Source organism: Dendrobates tinctorius, unplaced genomic scaffold (assembly GCF_039654945.1).
Source record: "Dendrobates tinctorius isolate UK_male_01 unplaced genomic scaffold, ASM3965494v1 ptg000099l, whole genome shotgun sequence".
Lineage (NCBI taxonomy): Eukaryota > Metazoa > Chordata > Amphibia > Anura > Dendrobatidae > Dendrobates > Dendrobates tinctorius.
The window spans coordinates 8753248-8772516 of NW_027361767.1; the positions used below are offsets into that span (position 1 = coordinate 8753248).

Here is a 19269-nt window from a genome sequence, read left to right on the forward strand (position 1 = left end):
AATACATTTTCCGACAAGCTGCACCAAGACTCGGTGACCCGGGACATCATCCGAGACTGCACACAATATGGCGTACTGTCCCATTTCACGGTTATTAGGAGGTTGTTTGGCCCTCAACAATGACATCCGGGCTTCAGTTACACTTTTCATTCAAGATGCTTAAAAATGCTGCCCAAATTATTAGAAAAAGGGGCAAACGCCCATAGTGACCGGATCAGCGAAGACACCAAGTCGTATTGAGGGTGGGTTTCCAGTCAGTGGTGGTGATGCCCCTTGGGACTCCCATCTTCTTTCAGAGGACCACCCATAGCAAAAACTTAGGCTTTACTGTATAAAGCAGTGGTCCACAACTTTCTGACCTTCAGAGCAACATTCAGCTTATTGAGAGGGTCGCGAGCCCCATCCAGCTCCCACCCCCTCAAAGTAGTGTCAACCAAAGCCCCCATTATAGGTATAATAACTAAAGCTTTTCCACAGAAATAACTCCAAAGCAGAACACTGAGATCCAGGAGTTCTTACAATACCCCCATTCAGTATTCTCCCATCAAGGACTCCCAACACATTGTCAAATCCAGCTCTGAGCACCTCCTCTAACAGGTAGCACCATCCTCCTGCGTACCACACCTAAAACATCTCTAAACCCCTGAGACCAGTAAATGTGCATCCAGCTCTACACTTCTGTGCAGGGCTACTCACAAAATTCACCATTTTGAGATGTACTCTTCATACCTGTTTGCTAGACCTGAAGCTAATGCACCAAGCTGGCAGACAGTCGCGAGCCACAATTCATGGGACCACGAGCCACATGTGGCTCCCGAGCTACAGGTTGGGGACCCCTGCTCTAACGGGACCCTCATCTTCCAGTCTTCACTGAGCACACTCCTGCCTCTAACTGTTTGGAGGCCTTGGTTGCTCTTGACAATTGCATCTAAACAGTTCAATAGCCAGGATTGCAGCAGGCCCATACCCAGAGCATAAATGTAAAATTCAGACCTGTACGTTTATGTACAAAGCCGAAAGGTGTTGCCTAGGAGTAGAAACACACAGCGGCCTTCTTGCAGAAACAGCGCCACCACAACTGACTATAGATAGTGGTATTTACTGGTATAGTTAGTGGTTGTTACTGGTATGGCAACTCCATTGAAGTGAATGGAGATAAGCTGCAATACTGGGAACAGCCTGTGAACAGGTGCGGCGCTGTTTTGGGAGGAGCTGTCATGCTTTGGAGAAATTTATGGCATTATATGGCTGGTCCATACAATCAGGGCAACTTACCACCCACCTTTCGTGTCTACCTCTTTCCTCATAGACTGTAAGCTTGCGAGCAGGGCCCTCACTCCTCTTGGTATCTGTTATGATTAGAGTTGAGCGATACCGTCCGATACTTCAAAGTATCGTATCGGATGGTATCGGCCGATCTTTAAAAAAAGTATCGGTATCGCCGATTCCGATACCGGAAGTCCCATTCAAGTCTATGGGACTTCCGGTATCGGAATAAGAAAAACCCTTTCCTGCCCTTGTACAGCCTCTCTGGGGTCTGTACGGGCCTTTCGGGGGGCTGTGCCGGCCTGCCAGGGGGTCTGTGCAGGCTCCGGTGGTCTGTGCCGGCCTGCCGGTGGTCTGTGCAGGCTCCGGGGGGCTGTGCCGGCCTGCCGGGGGGCTGTGCCGGCCTGCCGGTGGTCTGTGCAGGCATCGTCCGATGGGACTACAAGTCCCATCGGGCGATGCCTGCTACCATGACAGTAATTGACACATTAGCCAATGATGGGACAGTAGTAGTCCCATCATCCGGCTAATGTGTTAAATGTAAAAAAAAAAAAAAAAAATTACATGCTACATACATACAACATGCATACTACATACATGCTACATTCATACTACATACTACATACATGCTACATTCATACTACATAAATACTACATGCAACATACATACTACAAATATACTACATGCATGCTACATACATACTGCATGCTACATACATACCACATATATACTACATACATACTACATGCATGCTACATGCATGCTACATGCAACATACATACTACATATATACTACATGCATGCTACATACATACTGCATGCTACATACATACTACATACATGCTACATGCATGCTACATACATGCTACATGCATGCTACATACATAACACATATATACTACATGCATGCTACATACATACTACATGCTACATACTACATATATACTACATGCATGCTACATACTACATGCTACATACATACTACATATATACTACATGCATGCTACATACATACTGCATGCTACATGCATGCTACATACATACTACATACATACTACATGCTACATACATACTACATATATACTACATACATACTACATGCATGCTACATACATACCACATACATAACACATATATACTACATGCATGCTACATACATGCTACATACATACTACATATATACTACATGCATGCTACATACATACTACATGCATGCTACATACATACTACATGCTACATACATACCACATACATACTACATATATACTACATGCATGCTACATACATACTGCATGCTACATGCATGCTACATACATACTACATACATACTACATGCTACATACATACCACATATATACTACATACATACAATACATTCATACAATACATACATAGACATACAGTACATATAACAGAGTAACATACTTACCAATACTTGTCACATTGTTCCCCGAAGCCATTGTCTTTTCCGGAATAAATATTAACATAACAAACCACAAAAATACTCACCCACGATCCGAAGCAGTCCACGAGTGTGTCCCACGACGATCTTGGGTAGAGAACTGCAGCATCAGATGATGCTGCCGTTCTCTACGGGCTGCAGGAATCCAATGACGGAAGGTAGGTATCCTTCCGCACTGTATTCCTCCGCCACTTAAAAAAAAAAAGTCCCTAGTCTCACTTTATGCCATTGCTGTGTGGGAATTTCCCACGCAGCAATGGCATAAAGTGAGACTAGGGACTTTTCTTTTTTTAAGTGGCGGAGGAATACAGTGCGGAAGGATACCTACCTTCCGTCATTGGATTCCTGCAGCCCGTAGAGAACGGCAGCATCATCTGATGCTGCAGTTCTCTACCCAAGATCGTCGTGGGACACACTCGTGGACTGCTTCGGATCGTGGGTGAGTATTTTTGTGGTTTGTTATGTTAATATTTATTCCGGAAAAGACAATGGCTTCGGGGAACAATGTGACAAGTATTGGTAAGTATGTTACTCTATGTTATATGTACTGTATGTCTATGTATGTATTGTATGAATGTATTGTATGTATGTAGTATATATGTGGTATGTATGTAGCATGTAGTATGTATGTAGTATGTAGCATGCATGTAGCATGTAGTATGTATGTAGCATGCATGTAGTATATATGTAGTATGTATGTAGCATGCATGTAGTATATATGTAGCATGTATGTAGTATGTATGTGGTATGTATGTAGCATGTGGTATGTATGTAGCATGTAGTATGTATGTAGCATGCATGTAGTATATATGTAGTATGTATGTAGCATGTATGTAGTATGTATGTGGTATGTATGTAGCATGTGGTATGTATGTAGCATGTGGTATGTATGTAGCATGTGGTATGTATGTAGCATGTGGTATGTATGTAGCATGTGGTATGTATGTAGTATGTATGTGGTATGTATGTAGCATGTAGTATGTATGTAGCATGCATGTAGTATATATGTAGTATGTATGTAGTATGTATGTAGCATGCATGTAGTATGTATGTAGCATGCATGTAGTATATATGTAGTATGTAGTATGTATGTAGTATGTATGTAGTATGTATGTGGTATGTATGTGGTATGTATGTAGCATGTAGTATGTATGTAGTATGTATGTATGTAGTATGTATGTAGTATGTATGTAGTATGTATGTAGCATGTAGCATGTATGTAGCATGTAGCATGTATGTAGCATGTAGTATGTATGTAGCATGCAGTATGTATGTAGCATGCATGCAGCATGCATGTAGCATGCATGTAGCATGCATGTAGCATGCATGTATGTAGTATATATGTAGTATGTATGTAGCATGCATGTAGTATGTATGTAGCATGCATGTAGTATGTATGTAGCATGCATGTAGCATGCATGTAGCATGCATGTAGCATGCATGTAGCATGCATGTAGTATGTATGTAGCATGCAGCATGTATGTAGCATGCATGTAGTATGTATGTAGCATGCATGTAGTATGTATGTAGCATGCATGTAGTATGTATGTAGCATGCATGTAGTATGTATGTAGCATGCATGTAGTATGTATGTAGCATGCATGTAGTATGTATGTAGCATGCATGTAGTATGTATGTAGCATGCATGTAGTATGTATGTAGCATGCATGTAGTATGTATGTAGTATTTTTTTTTTTTTAACATTTAACACATTAGCCGGATGATGGGACTACTACTGTCCCATCATTGGCTAATGTGTCAATCACTGTCATGGTAGCAGGCATCGCCCGATGGGACTTGTAGTCCCATCGGACGATGCTTGCACAGACCCCCGGACATCGGCACAGCCCCCCGGCAGGCCGGTACAGACCACCGGCAGGCCGGTACAGACCCCGGGCAGTCCACACAGCCCCCCGGCAGGCCGGCAGAGACCCCCGGAAGGCCCGAAATGACGGCGCATCATGATGCGCACACACCGCGCATCATGATGACGTCAGGCCGTCAATCAACTGAACTTCCGATTCCGATACCGAATTCCGATATTGAAAAAATATCGGAAGTCGGTATCGGAATTCCGATACAGCAAGTATCGGCCGATACCCGATACTTGCGGTATCGGAATGCTCAACACTAGTTATGATCTATGTGATTATTGTTATGCTGTAATGTCTATTGTCTGTACAAATCCCCTCTGAAATGTAAAGTGCTGCGGAATATGTCGGCGCTATAGAAATAAAATTATCATCATTATATGGATATAAGCTACAAGGATAACTCGTCCATTAATACTTTGTTGGCTTTGTGGGTGCAATTTGGTTCCCATACCTCTAAGCTGTTATGTGACCACTCAGCTGGCTCCTAGTGCATTTTTTTCACTATTTAGATTTTTTTTTTCTGTACATTATGTGGTAAAATTAATGCGGCTAAATCAAAGGAAAAAAGCAAAGGCCGGAAGGGAGAGCTGGACTCGTCGTCACCACAAGAGCAGAGGCTTCTGTCGACTGAAACCCCGGCAGCCGAGGTGACAGGGAGGTGAGCCCGCGCCCTGACACCTACCTGACCCTTTACCTCAGCAATGACGCGAAACCCGCCCTCTCTGCGTTTAAAAAACATCACACGCCCCGCCCACGTGATGCTAAATCCTCTGATAGGCGCCTCACTAACCAATGATTGTCCTCTGCCGCTCTCCTTCCCTAGGTTACTTCATAGCAACGGCGAGCCCTCTCTTCTAACCTCTCCTCATTGGTGGAGTGTGTGGTGGTGATGGGCGTGGCTAGAGGTGACGGCCTGGGCAGACCCCGCCTCCCACCCCCTCCCCTCCTCAGTTGCGGATACACAGTTGCGATATTTAAAAAAAACACTCGTACCACGTGGGGCTGTGACGTCAGAGAGACACAGAGTGAGCGACACAGAGCCGGCGGCTGGGCGCTCGGCTGCCGCTGCGTCCGTTGGTCGCCTCCGTGCTGAGGGGCTCACCCGGTGGTCGAGGCGGGAACGCAGAGTGTGAGAGGAGGTGAGGAGGCGGCTGCGGGGAGGCTGGGGGTTACCTGTCACTGCACAGACTGATCCTCCTGCTACACCTATAGGGAGGGTCATCCGCGGACAGGGTGTGTTACCATGGTGACGTCACCGGCCCCTGGGGAAAACAACCAGCGCCGTGCGGTGTACACAGCTCTCCTGCTGACTGCGGTGTCTCCATGGCTACAGCCTGTGCCGGCTCAGCGCCTGCTGATCTCATCCGGGAGCCTGCAGTCTGTCCCTGGGCCGTGCTGACACTAGTGCTGTATACAGGGGGACTGAGCCATGTAATACCGCCACATGGTGTCAGGTACCTGCGCCGGACAGTAAGGGCAGCGGTCATAGTAGTGACATATAGTGCCCGCATGGCGCTATTAGGCTGGGGGTGTATGGCGCTATTAGGCTGGGGGTGTATGGCGCTATTAGGCTGGCGGTGTATGGCGCTATTAGGCTGGGCGGTGTATGGCGCTATTAGGCTGGGGGTGTATGGCGCTATTAGGCTGGGCGGTGTACGGCGCTATTAGGCTGGGGGTGTATGGCGCTATTAGGCTGGGGGTGTATGGCGCTATTAGGCTGGGGGTGTATGGCGCTATTAGGCTGGGGGTGTATGGCGCTATTAGGCTGGGGGTGTATGGCGCTATTAGGCTGGGGGTGTATGGCGCTATTAGGCTGGGGGTGTATGGCGCTATTAGGCTGGGGGTGTATGGCGCTATTAGGCTGGGCGGTGTATGGCGCTATTAGGCTGGGCAGTACATGGCGCTATTAGGCAGGTATTGCATGGCAGTGTGCGCTGTGTTGTGTGTTGCACTGTGGTAATGTGCTCTGCTGTGTTACTCTGCGCTTTGTTGACCTGTGCTGTAATGACTGGCGCAGCGCTGCGGTAATGTGCTCTGCTGTGATGCTCTGCGCTGTGCTGCGGTAATGTACTCTGCTGTGATGCTCTGCTGTGATGCTCTGCTGTGATGCTCTGCTGTGATGCTCTGCGCTGTGGTAATTGTGCACTGCTGTGATGCTCTGCTGTGATGCTCTGCTGTGATGCTCTGCGCTGTGGTAATTGTGCACTGCTGTGAGTGCTGTGTTGCTCTGCGCTGTGCTGATCTGTGCTATAATGATTGGCGCAGCGCTGTGATAATGTGATCTGCGCGACCAAGGGGGATAGAGAAGGAAACATGTGTGACCATCGGGAGAACACATGGCCCCACATCATCCCACAGAGGAGCGTTTGTGGCCACCAGCAGCGGGGGCCGATGTCTGTGCAGCTCCTGGTCTCCTGTGTGAAGCCTCCCGTGCGCTCAGTGGTGTATAGGACGGGCAGCTGCCCCCATATATAATGCGCGTGGTGACACGGGCGCTCCAGGACAGCTGTGCGCTATTCTGACTGCGTGACAGCTGCTCCTTGCACAGATCCCGTCCGTCCACGGGCGCTCCCCGACACTGCTAGGAATAGTTTCCAGGAAGGAGCCATAATCAGTGCCCCCATAATCAGTGCAGTAGCATGTGTATGGGGCCGGTGCCACCCCAGTAGTCGGGTGAATCTGTAGCATTATCAGTGCTGACCTTCCTCCTCCTCACCTCACAGATCCTCCCCATCCTCACCCCTCATGTTGGTGCACGAGACCAGTGCCGGAGACCTCCTGACACGAGCCGCAGCTCAGGGAGATCTGGACGAGGTGAAGAGGCTGCTCTACCAGGAGCGAATCCATCCAGACTGCCTGAACCGCTTCGGAAAGACCGCCCTGCAGGTGTGTACCTGTCACATCACGCACTCACCTGATATATGGCTGCAGTCATATCCTAAGGCACAGCAGCCGGATTACCTAAAGCCGCCTGAGGGCTGCTAGCAGCAGCCACTAGGGGGGCGCTAGTGGGCTCTATATTGATACTGCTGCCATTGACTTCTATAGGAGCTGTGCCCCTGCCCCGCTCACAGGGCCAGCGCTTTGTTCTCATGACCCCTCTCCCTTTGTCTGTCCAGGTGATGATGTTCGGCAGCACATCGGTGGCATCCGAGCTTCTGAAGCAGGGCGCCTGCCCGAATACCCAGGACTCGTACGGCATCTCCCCGGCTCACGATGCCGCCCGGACGGGCTTCCTGGACACCCTGCAGGTCTTGGTTCAATACGGCGCCGACGTCAACACTCCTGACGCCTCGGGCTCTCTCCCTGTCCACCTGGCCCTCCGAGAGGGCCACCTCCCCGTCATCGCCTACCTCGCCTCACGCTCCAACTTAGAGCACCGGGACCGGCAGGGTAGGACCCCCCTGCAGCTCGCGTCCGTGCTGGGTCCCAACCTGGCGGCCATATTAGAATTACATAGGTAGAAGCGGCCACGTGTGGGTGTGAGACGAAGAGCGGAGACGCCTCCCTGCGCGGTGCCCACCAGCCACTGGGTCACGCTCGTATGGGCGGCACTAAATAAACGAGGAACCGCTTACACCCCTGCGATCAGGCACGGCGGCTGACGTCTGCTGCGGTCAGGCACCTCCTGTATCCATGATACCTGCTTTTACAAACTGTGCGGTATGGGGGGCATTTCCCTGTAAAGTGTATATACTATGTGCATGTATGGCCGGTTATGTGCAGGTTGTTTTATTTTGATACTCAGGTGATTATTTTTTTTTTATTATCGTTATTTTATTTTTTTTATATTTTGTGTAATTTATGTTTTACTTTTTTTTTTTTTTGTTACGTCTCCCTATGCAAGGCATTAATTAAAGGTACAGTACCACTAGACTTCCACCCCAGTGCACAGGTTGTATCAGCAGACCACCAGATAATCGCCACTTTGTAGACGCCGCGGCGGAGCAGTCACCGGATTAGAATTTGATGTAGGCGGACGCGGACAGGAGGAATTTTTATTTTTTTTTTTCCTAATCCTCCTACTACATGCCATTCCTTGATTTTCTGCTTCCTATGAATGACTAAGGTCCGGGCGACAGCGTAGGAGAGCACCGCGCAGGAATTTCGGGACAGCCATGTACCCCATCCGGCTTAACCCCTCAGACGCGGCACGACAACTCTTTCTATGATCATCCCAGGCCACAACTTTACTGTAAAAACTCAACTGCGTGATCGTCTTAAAGGGCCACAACACCCATTAAAGGCCCAAAAGGAAGTGATTTTTTTTTAGCGCGGAAATATCCGAAAAAATATTGTGCAAAATAGCCTTTTACCATTAATTCGATTTACGTGCTCATTAAAAAAAAGTATGCAAATGAACAAAACATATTGTTACATATTAAAAAAACTTACAAAAATTTATAATTTTTTAAATTTTTTTTTTTAACTGCTTTCTTATCGTAATATATAACGTTGGGGTTACACGGTGCAATATTCTTTGTTTTTTATAATTTTTATTCTTTGCAGTACTAAACTAAGAGGATTGTCAGTCTGGTATGATTTGCTACCAGGTACGCATCCGTTTTTTGTTTTGTTTCTTAATTTATTGACCTCATATTTCTGTTGTTTTTTTTAGTTTGGTTCTGACTGTAGAAGGGAAAAAAATTTTTTTCTTCCTTTTTTTTTTTTTTTGTTTGTGTCCAGCCCGTGCACATTATAAAACCGTATTTAATGGCTTTTTTTTAATATTAATTTAAGAAATATATGAATTTTCTCGCCCTTAATCCGTAGCATTGGATGAAATATGAATTTCTGTATTTATTAAACCCGTGAAGGACTTTTTGGATGACTTTGTTTTTTTAACTATTAAATTAATATTTGTGGACTTGAAGGTTTGTTTTTTTTTTTTAATTTTCTGCTTTTTATTTTTAAATCTTTGTTACATTTGGATGGTTTTTAACTCTGGTTGTCGTTTTCGGCGTCGCTTGCTGTTTTGAGATCTGAATTCAATAAATATAAAATGGGAAATACTTATGTGCTGGCCTGAGGGGTCTCATTTGTTCGGAGGGGGTGGGTGGGAGGGCGAGTGTCTGACCGATGGAGATGCAGTACTAGTGATGTCATCTCCTGCAGGTTGTGATTGGTCCGCTGGAGATGACATCATGGAAGAAGGTGTGAGAAGACTGACACCGGGAATGTGGCTGATCAGCAATACCAAACATGACCTGTTGGCCAAGGTGGCGCTATTACTGAAAGATTTCATTTGTGGTCAGTCCTTCTGAGTTAAATTCATCAACAGCAGAACTCTCTCTCCCATCCTAATTTATTTCTTTAGATTTAAGGTCACGCTTCCAACATGGTGTCTGTTTATTTCAGATTCCTGCACATTCCAAAAAAAAAATAGAAAAGCGGGACATGTATAGAATTTATTTTGACTTTTTTTTACTGTAAGCCACACGTCTGACAGCATACAGCCCTTTTTGGACGCTCTTGAAATAGTTCCCCTAGTGAAGCCTCTTCATGGTCACAGTGTGGTGCCTTTTTTTCATGGTCCTCACTCTGTGATGAACCAATCAATATAATTCCCCAAAGATGGGCCCCAACCACAGTATATTGCCCCCCACACAGAGTATAAGACCTCTCACTACTCCACAGACACACAATAGCAGGCCCTCAGTGCTCCCCCTACACACACACAGTATGATGCCCCTCACTACTCCACAGACACACACAGTATGATGCCCCCCAGTTCTCCCTCTACACACAGTATGATGCCCCTTGGTGCTCCCCCCCCCTCCACACACAGTATGATGCCCCTCAGTGCCCCCCCCGCATAGTATGACGCCCCTCGGCACTCCCCCCCCCCCCCCCCCCACACACACACACACACACACACATAGTATGATGCCCCTCAGTGCTCCCTCTACACACAGTATGATGCCCCTCAGTGCTCCCTCTACACACAGTATGATGCCCCTCAGTGCTCCCTCTACACACAGTATGATGCCCCTCAGTGCTCCCTCTACACACAGTATGATGCCCCTCAGTGCTCTCCCCCACATAGTATGATGCCCCTCAGTGCTCCCTCTACACAAAGTATGATGCCCCTCAGTGCTCCCTCTACACACAGTATGATGCCCCTCAGTGCTCCCTCTACACACAGTATGATGCCCCTCAGTGCTCCCTCTACACACAGTATGATGCCCCTCAGTGCTCCCTCTACACACAGTATGTTGCCCCTCAGTGCTCCCTCTACACACAGTATGTTGCCCCTCAGTGCTCCCTCTACACACAGTATGATGCCCCTCAGTGCTCCCTCTACGCACAGTATGATGCCCCTCAGTGCTCCCTCTACGCACAGTATGATGCCCCTCAGTGCTCCCTCTACGCACAGTATGATGCCCCTCAGTGCTCCCTCTACGCACAGTATGATGCCCCTCAGTGCTCCCTCTACACACAGTATGTTGCCCCTCAGTGCTCCCTCTACACACAGTATGTTGCCCCTCAGTGCTCCCTCTACACACAGTATGATGCCCCTCAGTGCTCCCTCTACACACAGTATGATGCCCCTCAGTGCTCCCTCTACACACAGTATGATGCCCCTCAGTGCTCCCTCTACACACAGTATGATGCCCCTCAGTGCTCCCTCTACGCACAGTATGATGCCCCTCAGTACTCCCCACACACACTATGATGCCCCTTGCTGACGCCTCCATATTGCACCTCCCCCCACACACAGTATAAATACTCTTACTCTGCACTCCTCCACAAAAGGTGATGTCCCAATATTTTATTCCTCAGCACACAATATGAATCCCCACAATGCCCCCTATACACACTATGGCAGCCATAATGTTTCCCCAAGTTACCTTTCCGGCACACCCACAGTGCCTCCCAAAAGTGTGATGCCCCATGATGACTCGCCCCCCACTTAGACTAGTGCACTGGTATATGGGGAAAAAAACCTCTCTTCACCCACCCCCCCCCCACATTGGCTTATAATATTGGGGTCCATCTGAGGGTCTTTACGGCATACACTGGATATAATTGTAGTAAACTCTCGACATAAAACAAGAAATTTGGATTTGCTGGCAGAAAGCATGAAAATGACAATGCTCCTCTGTCTGATTCCCCTTGATTATACAGTAATCCCCTTTTCTGGGTTTTTTTAGGATTATCCTGATAAGTTATGCATGCAGCGACTATAGGGCTGCGTGTGGGGTGGAGCGCCCGGGGCCGGCATCATGACATCAGTAAGAAGCTTTTATACTAATGCCCTGCACAGAAGGGTTCACCTCAATTATGGGTTTACTTTTTTTCTATTCTTAACCCCTTGGTGTCGTGCACAGTACATGTACAGCAGGAGGGCAGCTGCACTATATGGAGTGGACTCAGGGGTGGAGGGGACATTATTGTACGTGGTCATAATGGAGGCCATCGTTGTATGGACTCACAATGGGGGACATTATACTATGTGGGGGTGGGCTTTATTAGACTATGGGGCTCACAATGATGGGCATTATTCTTTGGGCTTTCAATGGGGGATGTCATACTGTATGGGGGCTTTATAAGACTACAGGGTCATAATGGGGGCATTATTGTTGTTTGGGCTCACAAGGGGGGACGTTATACTATATGGGGGGCTTTATTGGACTTGGGACACAATAGGGGCAATATTGTTGTATGGACTCACAATTGGGTACTTTGTACTATATAGGGAGCTTTATTAGACTGGGGTCACAATGGGGGACATTATACTATATGAGGGCTTTATTACACTATAGGATCACAATGGGGGTCACTGTACCATACAGGGGCTTTTATAATATGGGGTCAAAATGTAGGCATTATTGTTGTATGGGCTCACAATGGACATTATACTATATGGGGAGCTTTATTAGACTATGGAGTCACAATGAGGGACAATATACCATATGGGGGGCGTTATTAGACTATGGAGTCACAATGGGGGACAATACACCATGGGGGGCTTTATTAGACTATGGAGTCACAATGAGGAACAATATACCATATGGGTGGCTTTATTAAACTATGGAGTCACAATGGGGGACAATATACCATGGGGGGGCTTTATTAGACTATGGAGTCACAATGAGGGACAATATACCATGGGAGGGCTTTATTAGACTATGGAGTCACAATGAGGGACAATATACCATATGGGGGGCTTTATTAGACTATGGAGTCACAATGAGGGATAATATACCATATAGGGGGCTTTATTAGACTATGGAGTCACAATGAGGGACAATATACCATATGGGGGGCTTTATTAGACTATGGAGTCACAATGAGGGACAATATACCATATAGGGGGCTTTATTAGACTATGGAGTCACAATGAGGGACAATATACCATGGGAGGGCTTTATTAGACTATGGAGTCAAAATGAGGGACAATATACCATGGGGGGGCTTTATTAGACTATGGAGTCACAATGAGGGACAATATAGCATATGGGGGGCTTTATTAGACTATAGAGTCACAATGAGGGACAATATACCACATGGGGTGCTTTATTAGACTATGGAGTCACAGTGAGGGACAATATACCATATGGGGGGCTTTATTAGACTATGGAGTCACAATGAGGGAACAATATACCATATGGGGGGCTTTATTAGGCTATGGAGTCACAATGGGGGACAATATACCATGGGGGGGCTTTATTAGACTATGGAGTCACAATGAGGGACAATATACCATGGGGGGGCTTTATTAGACTATGGAGTCAAAATGAGGGACAATATACCATGGGGGGGCTTTATTAGACTATGGAGTCACAATGAGGGACAATATACCATATGGGGGGCTTTATTAGACTATGGAGTCACAATGAGGGACAATAACCCCCACCCCCTGAAGATGGCTGGACCGTCATTGTAAATACATCATTGTAAATACAAACCTGTGCTTTGTATCCCCCCCACCTCATTGTAGATTGTAAGCTCCACGAGCAGGGTCGTCTTATTTCGCTTTAATTATTGTATTGTTAACGTTGTTACTTATGACTGTTGTGTTTGAAACTGTTCAACTGTAAAGCGCTGCGGAATATGTTGGCGCTATATAAATAAAGATTATTATTATTATTATTATTATTATTATTATACCATATGGGGGGATTTATTAGACTATGGAGTCACAATGGGGGACAATATACCTTGGGGGGGCTTTATTAGACTATGGGGTCACAATGAGGGACAATATACCATATGGGGGGCTTTATTAGACTATGGGGTCACAATGAGGGACAATATACCATATGGGGGGCTTTATTAGACTATGGGGTCACAATGAGGGACAATATACCATATGGGGTGCTTTATTAGACTATGGAGTCACAATGAGGGACAATATACCATATGGGGGGCTTTATTAGACTATGGAGTCACAATGAGGGACAATATACTATATGGGGGGCTTTATTAGACTATGGGGCCACAATGAGGGACAATATACCATATGGGGGGCTTTATTAGACTATGGAGTCACAATGGGGGACAATATACCATGGGGGGGCTTTATTAGACTATGGGGTCACAATGAGGGACAATATACCATATGGGGGGCTTTATTAGACTATGGGGTCACAATGGGGGACAATATACCATATGGGGTGCTTTAATAGACTATGGGGTCTCAATGAGGGACAATATACCATATGGGAGGCTTTATTAGACTATGGGGTCACAATGAGGGACAATATACCATATGGGGGGCTTTATTAGACTATGGGGTCACAATGAGGGACAATATACCATATGGGGTGCTTTATTAGACTATGGAGTCACAATGAGGGACAATATACCATATGGGGTGCTTTATTAGACTATAGGGTCACAATGAGGGACAATATACCATATGGGGTGCTTTATTAGACTATGGGGTCACAATGAGGGACAATATACCATATGGGGTGCTTTATTAGACTATGGGGTCACAATGAGGGACAATATACCATATGGGGTGCTTTATTAGACTATGGGGTCACAATGAGGGACAATATACCATATGGGGGGCTTTATTACACTATGGGGTCACAATGAGGGACAATATACCATATGGGGGGCTTTATTAGACTATGGCGTCACAATGGGGGACAATATACCATGGGGGGCTTTATTAGACTATGGGGTCACAATGAGGGACAATATACCATATGGGGGGCTTTATTAGACTATGGGGTCACAATGGGGGACAATATACCATATGGGGTGCTTTAATAGACTATGGGGTCACAATGAGGGACAATATACCATATGGGGTGCTTTATTAGACTATGGGGTCACAATGAGGGACAATATACCATATGGGGTGCTTTATTAGACTTTGGGGTCACAATGAGGGACAATATACCATATGGGGGGCTTTATTACACTATGGGGTCACAATGAGGGACAATATACCATATGGGGGGCTTTATTAGACTATCGGGTCACAATGAGGGACAATATACCATATGGGGTGCTTTATTAGACTATGGGGTCACAATGAGGGACAATATACCATGGGGGGGCTTTATTAGACTATGGGGTCACAATGAGGGACAATATACCATGGGGGGGCTTTATTAGACTATGGAGTCACAATGAGGGACAATATACCATATGGGGGGCTTTATTAGACTACGGGGTCACAATGAGGGACAATATACCATATGGGGGGGCTTTATTAGACTATGGAGTCACAATGGGGGACAATATACCATATGGGGGGCTTTATTAGACTATGGAGTCACAATGGGGGACAATATACCATATGGGGGGCTTTATTAGGCTATGGGGTCACAATGAGGGACAATATACCATGGGGGCTTTATTAGACTATGGAGTCACAATGAGGGACAATATACCATATGGGGGGCTTTATTAGACTATGGGGTCACAATGGGGGCATTATTGTTGTATGGGATCACAAAGGGGGAAGTTAAACCTGTAACAGGGCATGAAGGGTGGATGCTATTCCTATTTAGTGGCAGCAAAGGCATCCTCTACTACTGTGTGGGGACCACTGGGGGGTGGGGAAGATTATGTCCGTATTTTGGAGATTTTTTTGTATTAAAACCCGACAGAAACAAAATAAAAAATACCCCGCTGTAAGTAATAAGTAAAAGCAATAGTGCGTATTAATAACACCAGCGTCATGGTGTTACCCAACTTCGGGCTGGTCCTAACCTTTAATATTAAAGCCTCACCCTGTGACGTCCTGTGTGAATAAGGGCTGTATGGGGGATACAATGGAAAGAATATTGATGAGTTTGATATGTGCTGTACATGATGGGAGTCTTAGTACATTTTTCAGAATTTCTTCCACGTTTTAGAAGCAGTTGACAGATCGGTGACCTCCGACCATCTTTGCTGCGGGGAGACTCTGCCTCTCTAACATGCTCTTTATACACAGTTAAAAAGTGACCCTCCAGCTGTATTTCTCTCTTTCGCCACTTACTTTTCCAGACTTTGCTTGTGATTTTTCTGCGATTTACTTTTTTTTTTTCCATTGTGCAGCTGAAGCCAAACCCTGAATATTATATATGGTGGATTCATGGAAGAAGCAGGATGAGAGGTGAGAAATCCTCATCACAGAGCAGTCACATACTCCACTTCAAGCTGCAGTACCGCCCTCCAACTAATCATCATCATAACTGGAGAAAATAACATAATAGAGTTCTGGCCCTTTAAAATAGCGCCCCGCCCCCCACGGTGATGATTGGCTGGTTTAACTTGAAACGCAAAAGGCGGAATCCTTGCTTTGTTATTATCTCCGATGAAACGCATGACGTAACGGAGTGGGCGTGTCCTGTGAGGTAACGTGGTTCCTGGTGCCGTGAACAGCATGGCCGAACTGAAGATCAATCGCCAGTTCGCCGAGCGCTATGACCGCTACCGGGAGAAGGAGGAGCTGCAGCGGCGTAAGTGTCCCGCTCCCCGGGGTCCGTGTTATAGGCCTGACCGGAAGTGGCTTTCCTGAGCCTTAAAGGGCAACACTGCAGCCCCCTGCGTGCAATAGAGAGGCTGGGACTTGTAGTTCTCACGGTCCAGTATAAACTACTAGATATCACTCGGAGATGTGCTGTGACTTGTAGTTCGCCGTGACTGGGCTGCGGTAGGAGAGTCTCCCCAGCCCGTGCCAGTGGCCCCCTACACAGCGGCGTGCATTGGTCCTAGGTGCCCCCTACACAGCGGCGTGCATTGGTCCCAGGTGCCCCCCTACACAGCGGCGTGCATTGGTCCTAGGTGCCCCCTACACAGCAGCGTGCATTGGTCCCAGGTGCCCCCCCCTACACAGCGGCGTGCATTGGTCCCAGGTGCCCCCCTACACAGCGGCGTGCATTGGTCCCAGGTGCCCCCCTACACAGCGGCGTGCATTGGTCCCAGGTGCCCCCCTACACAGCAGCGTGCATTGGTCCCAGGTGCCCCCCCCTACACAGCGGCGTGCATTGGTCCCAGGTGCCCCCCTACACAGCGGCGTGCATTGGTCCCAGGTGCCCCCCTACACAGCGGCGTGCATTGGTCCTAGGTGCCCCCTACACAGCGGCGTGCATTGGTCCCAGGTGCCCCCCTACACAGCGGCGTGCATTGGTCCCAGGTGCCCCCCTACACAGCGGCGTGCATTGGTCCCAGGTGCCCCCCTACACAGCGGCGTGCATTGGTCCCAGGTGCCCCCCTACACAGCGGCGTGCATTGGTCCCAGGTGCCCCCCTACACAGCGGCGTGCATTGGTCCCAGGTGCCCCCCTACACAGCGGCGTGCATTGGTCCCAGGTGCCCCCCCCTACACAGCGGCGTGCATTGGTCCCAGGTGCCCCCCTACACAGCGGCGTGCATTGGTCCCAGGTGCCCCCCTACACAGCGGCGTGCATTGGTCCTAGGTGCCCCCTACACAGCGGCGTGCATTGGTCCCAGGTGCCCCCCTACACAGCGGCGTGCATTGGTCCCAGGTGCCCCCCTACACAGCGGCGTGCATTGGTCCCAGGTGCCCCCCTACACAGCGGCGTGCATTGGTCCCAGGTGCCCCCCCTACACAGCGGCGTGCATTGGTCCCAGGTGCCCCCCCTACACAGCGGCGTGCATTGGTCCCAGGTGCCCCCCTACACAGCGGCGTGCATTGGTCCCAGGTGCCCCCCTACACAGCGGCGTGCATTGGTCCTAGGTGCCCCCTACACAGCGGCGTGCATTGGTCCTAGGTGCCCCCTACACAGCGGCGTGCATTGGTCCCAGGTGCCCCCCTACACAGCGGCGTGCATTGGTCCCAGGTGCCCCCCTACACAGCGGCGTGCATTGGTCCCAGGTGCCCCCCCTACACAGCGGCGTGCATTGGTCCCAGGTGCCCCCCCTACACAGCGGCGTGCATTGGTCCCAGGTGCCCCCCTACACAGCGGCGTGCATTGGTCCCAGGTGCCCCCCTACACAGCGGCGTGCATTGGTCCCAGGTGCCCTCTACACAGCGGCGTGCATTGGTCCCAGGTGCCCCCCTACACAGCGGCGTGCATTGGTCCCAGGTGCCCCCCCCTACACAGCGGCGTGCATTGGTCCCAGGTGCCCCCCTACACAGCGGCGTGCATTGGTCCCAGGTGCCCCCCCCCTACACAGCGGCGTGCATTGGTCCCAGGTGCCCCCCCCTACACAGCGGCGTGCATTGGTCCCAGGTGCCCCCCTACACAGCGGCGTGCATTGGTCCCAGGTGCCCCCTACACAGCGGCGTGCATTGGTCCCAGGTGCCCCCCCCTACACAGCGGCGTGCATTGGTCCCAGGTGCCCCCCCCTACACAGCGGCGTGCATTGGTCCCAGGTGCCCCCCCCTACACAGCGGCGTGCATTGGTCCCAGGTGCCCCCCCCTACACAGCGGCGTGCATTGGTCCCAGGTGCCCCCCCCTACACAGCGGCGTGCATTGGTCCCAGGTGCCCCCCCCTACACAGCGGCGTGCATTGGACCCAGGTGCCCCCCCTACACAGCGGCGTGCATTGGTCCCAGGTGCCCCCCCTACACAGCGGCGTGCATTGGTCCTAGGTGCCCCCTACACAGCGGCGTGCATTGGTCCCAGGTGCCCCCCTACACAGCGGCGTGCATTGGTCCCAGGTGCCCCCTACCCAGCGGCGTGCATTGGTCCTAGGTGCCCCCTACACAGCGGCGTGCATTGGTCCCAGGTGCCCCCTACACAGCGGCGTGCATTGGTCCTAGGTGCCCCCCTACACAGCTGCGTGCATTGGTCCCAGGTGCCCCCTACACAGCGGCGTGCATTGGTCCCAGGTGCCCCCCTACACAGCGGCGTGCATTGGTCCCAGGTGCCCCCCTATACAGCGGCGTGCATTGGTCCCAGGTGCCCCCTACACAGCGGCGTGCATTGGTCCCAGGTGCCCCCCTACACAGCTGCGTGCATTGGTCCCAGGTGCCCCCTACACAGCGGCGTGCATTGGTCCCAGGTGCCCCCCTACACAGCGGCGTGCATTGGTCCCAGGTGCCCCCCTACACAGCGGCGTGCATTGGTCCCAGGTGCCCCCCTACACAGCAGCGTGCATTGGTCCCAGGTGCCCCCCTACACAGCAGCGTGCATTGGTCCCAGGTGCCCCCCTACACAGCGGCGTGCATTGGTCCCAGGTGCCCCCCTACACAGCGGCGTGCATTGGTCCCAGGTGCCCCCCCTACACAGCGGCGTGCATTGGTC

The 19269-nt window shown here is 49.4% G+C and overlaps 2 protein-coding genes across 2 annotated transcripts in view; both read left to right on the forward strand.

Moving 5' to 3' along the window:
* The first annotated feature begins 7326 nt into the window (after positions 1 to 7326).
* On the forward strand, positions 7327 to 9619 carry CDKN2D (cyclin dependent kinase inhibitor 2D). Its single transcript, XM_073587569.1, has 2 exons — positions 7327 to 7489; positions 7723 to 9619. The coding sequence occupies exons 1-2, from the start codon at positions 7349 to 7351 to the stop codon at positions 8065 to 8067; spliced, it is 486 nt and encodes a 161-aa protein (XP_073443670.1). The 5' UTR covers positions 7327 to 7348; the 3' UTR covers positions 8068 to 9619.
* Positions 9620 to 16357: 6738 nt separating this feature from the next.
* The window catches only part of KRI1 (KRI1 homolog), a 30601-nt gene continuing 27689 nt past the window's right edge, over positions 16358 to 19269 (forward strand). The window contains exon 1 of the mRNA XM_073587560.1: positions 16358 to 16515. Within this exon, the coding sequence (XP_073443661.1) occupies positions 16440 to 16515 (76 nt within the window). The 5' untranslated portion in view covers positions 16358 to 16439. The remainder of the gene's footprint in view (positions 16516 to 19269) is intronic.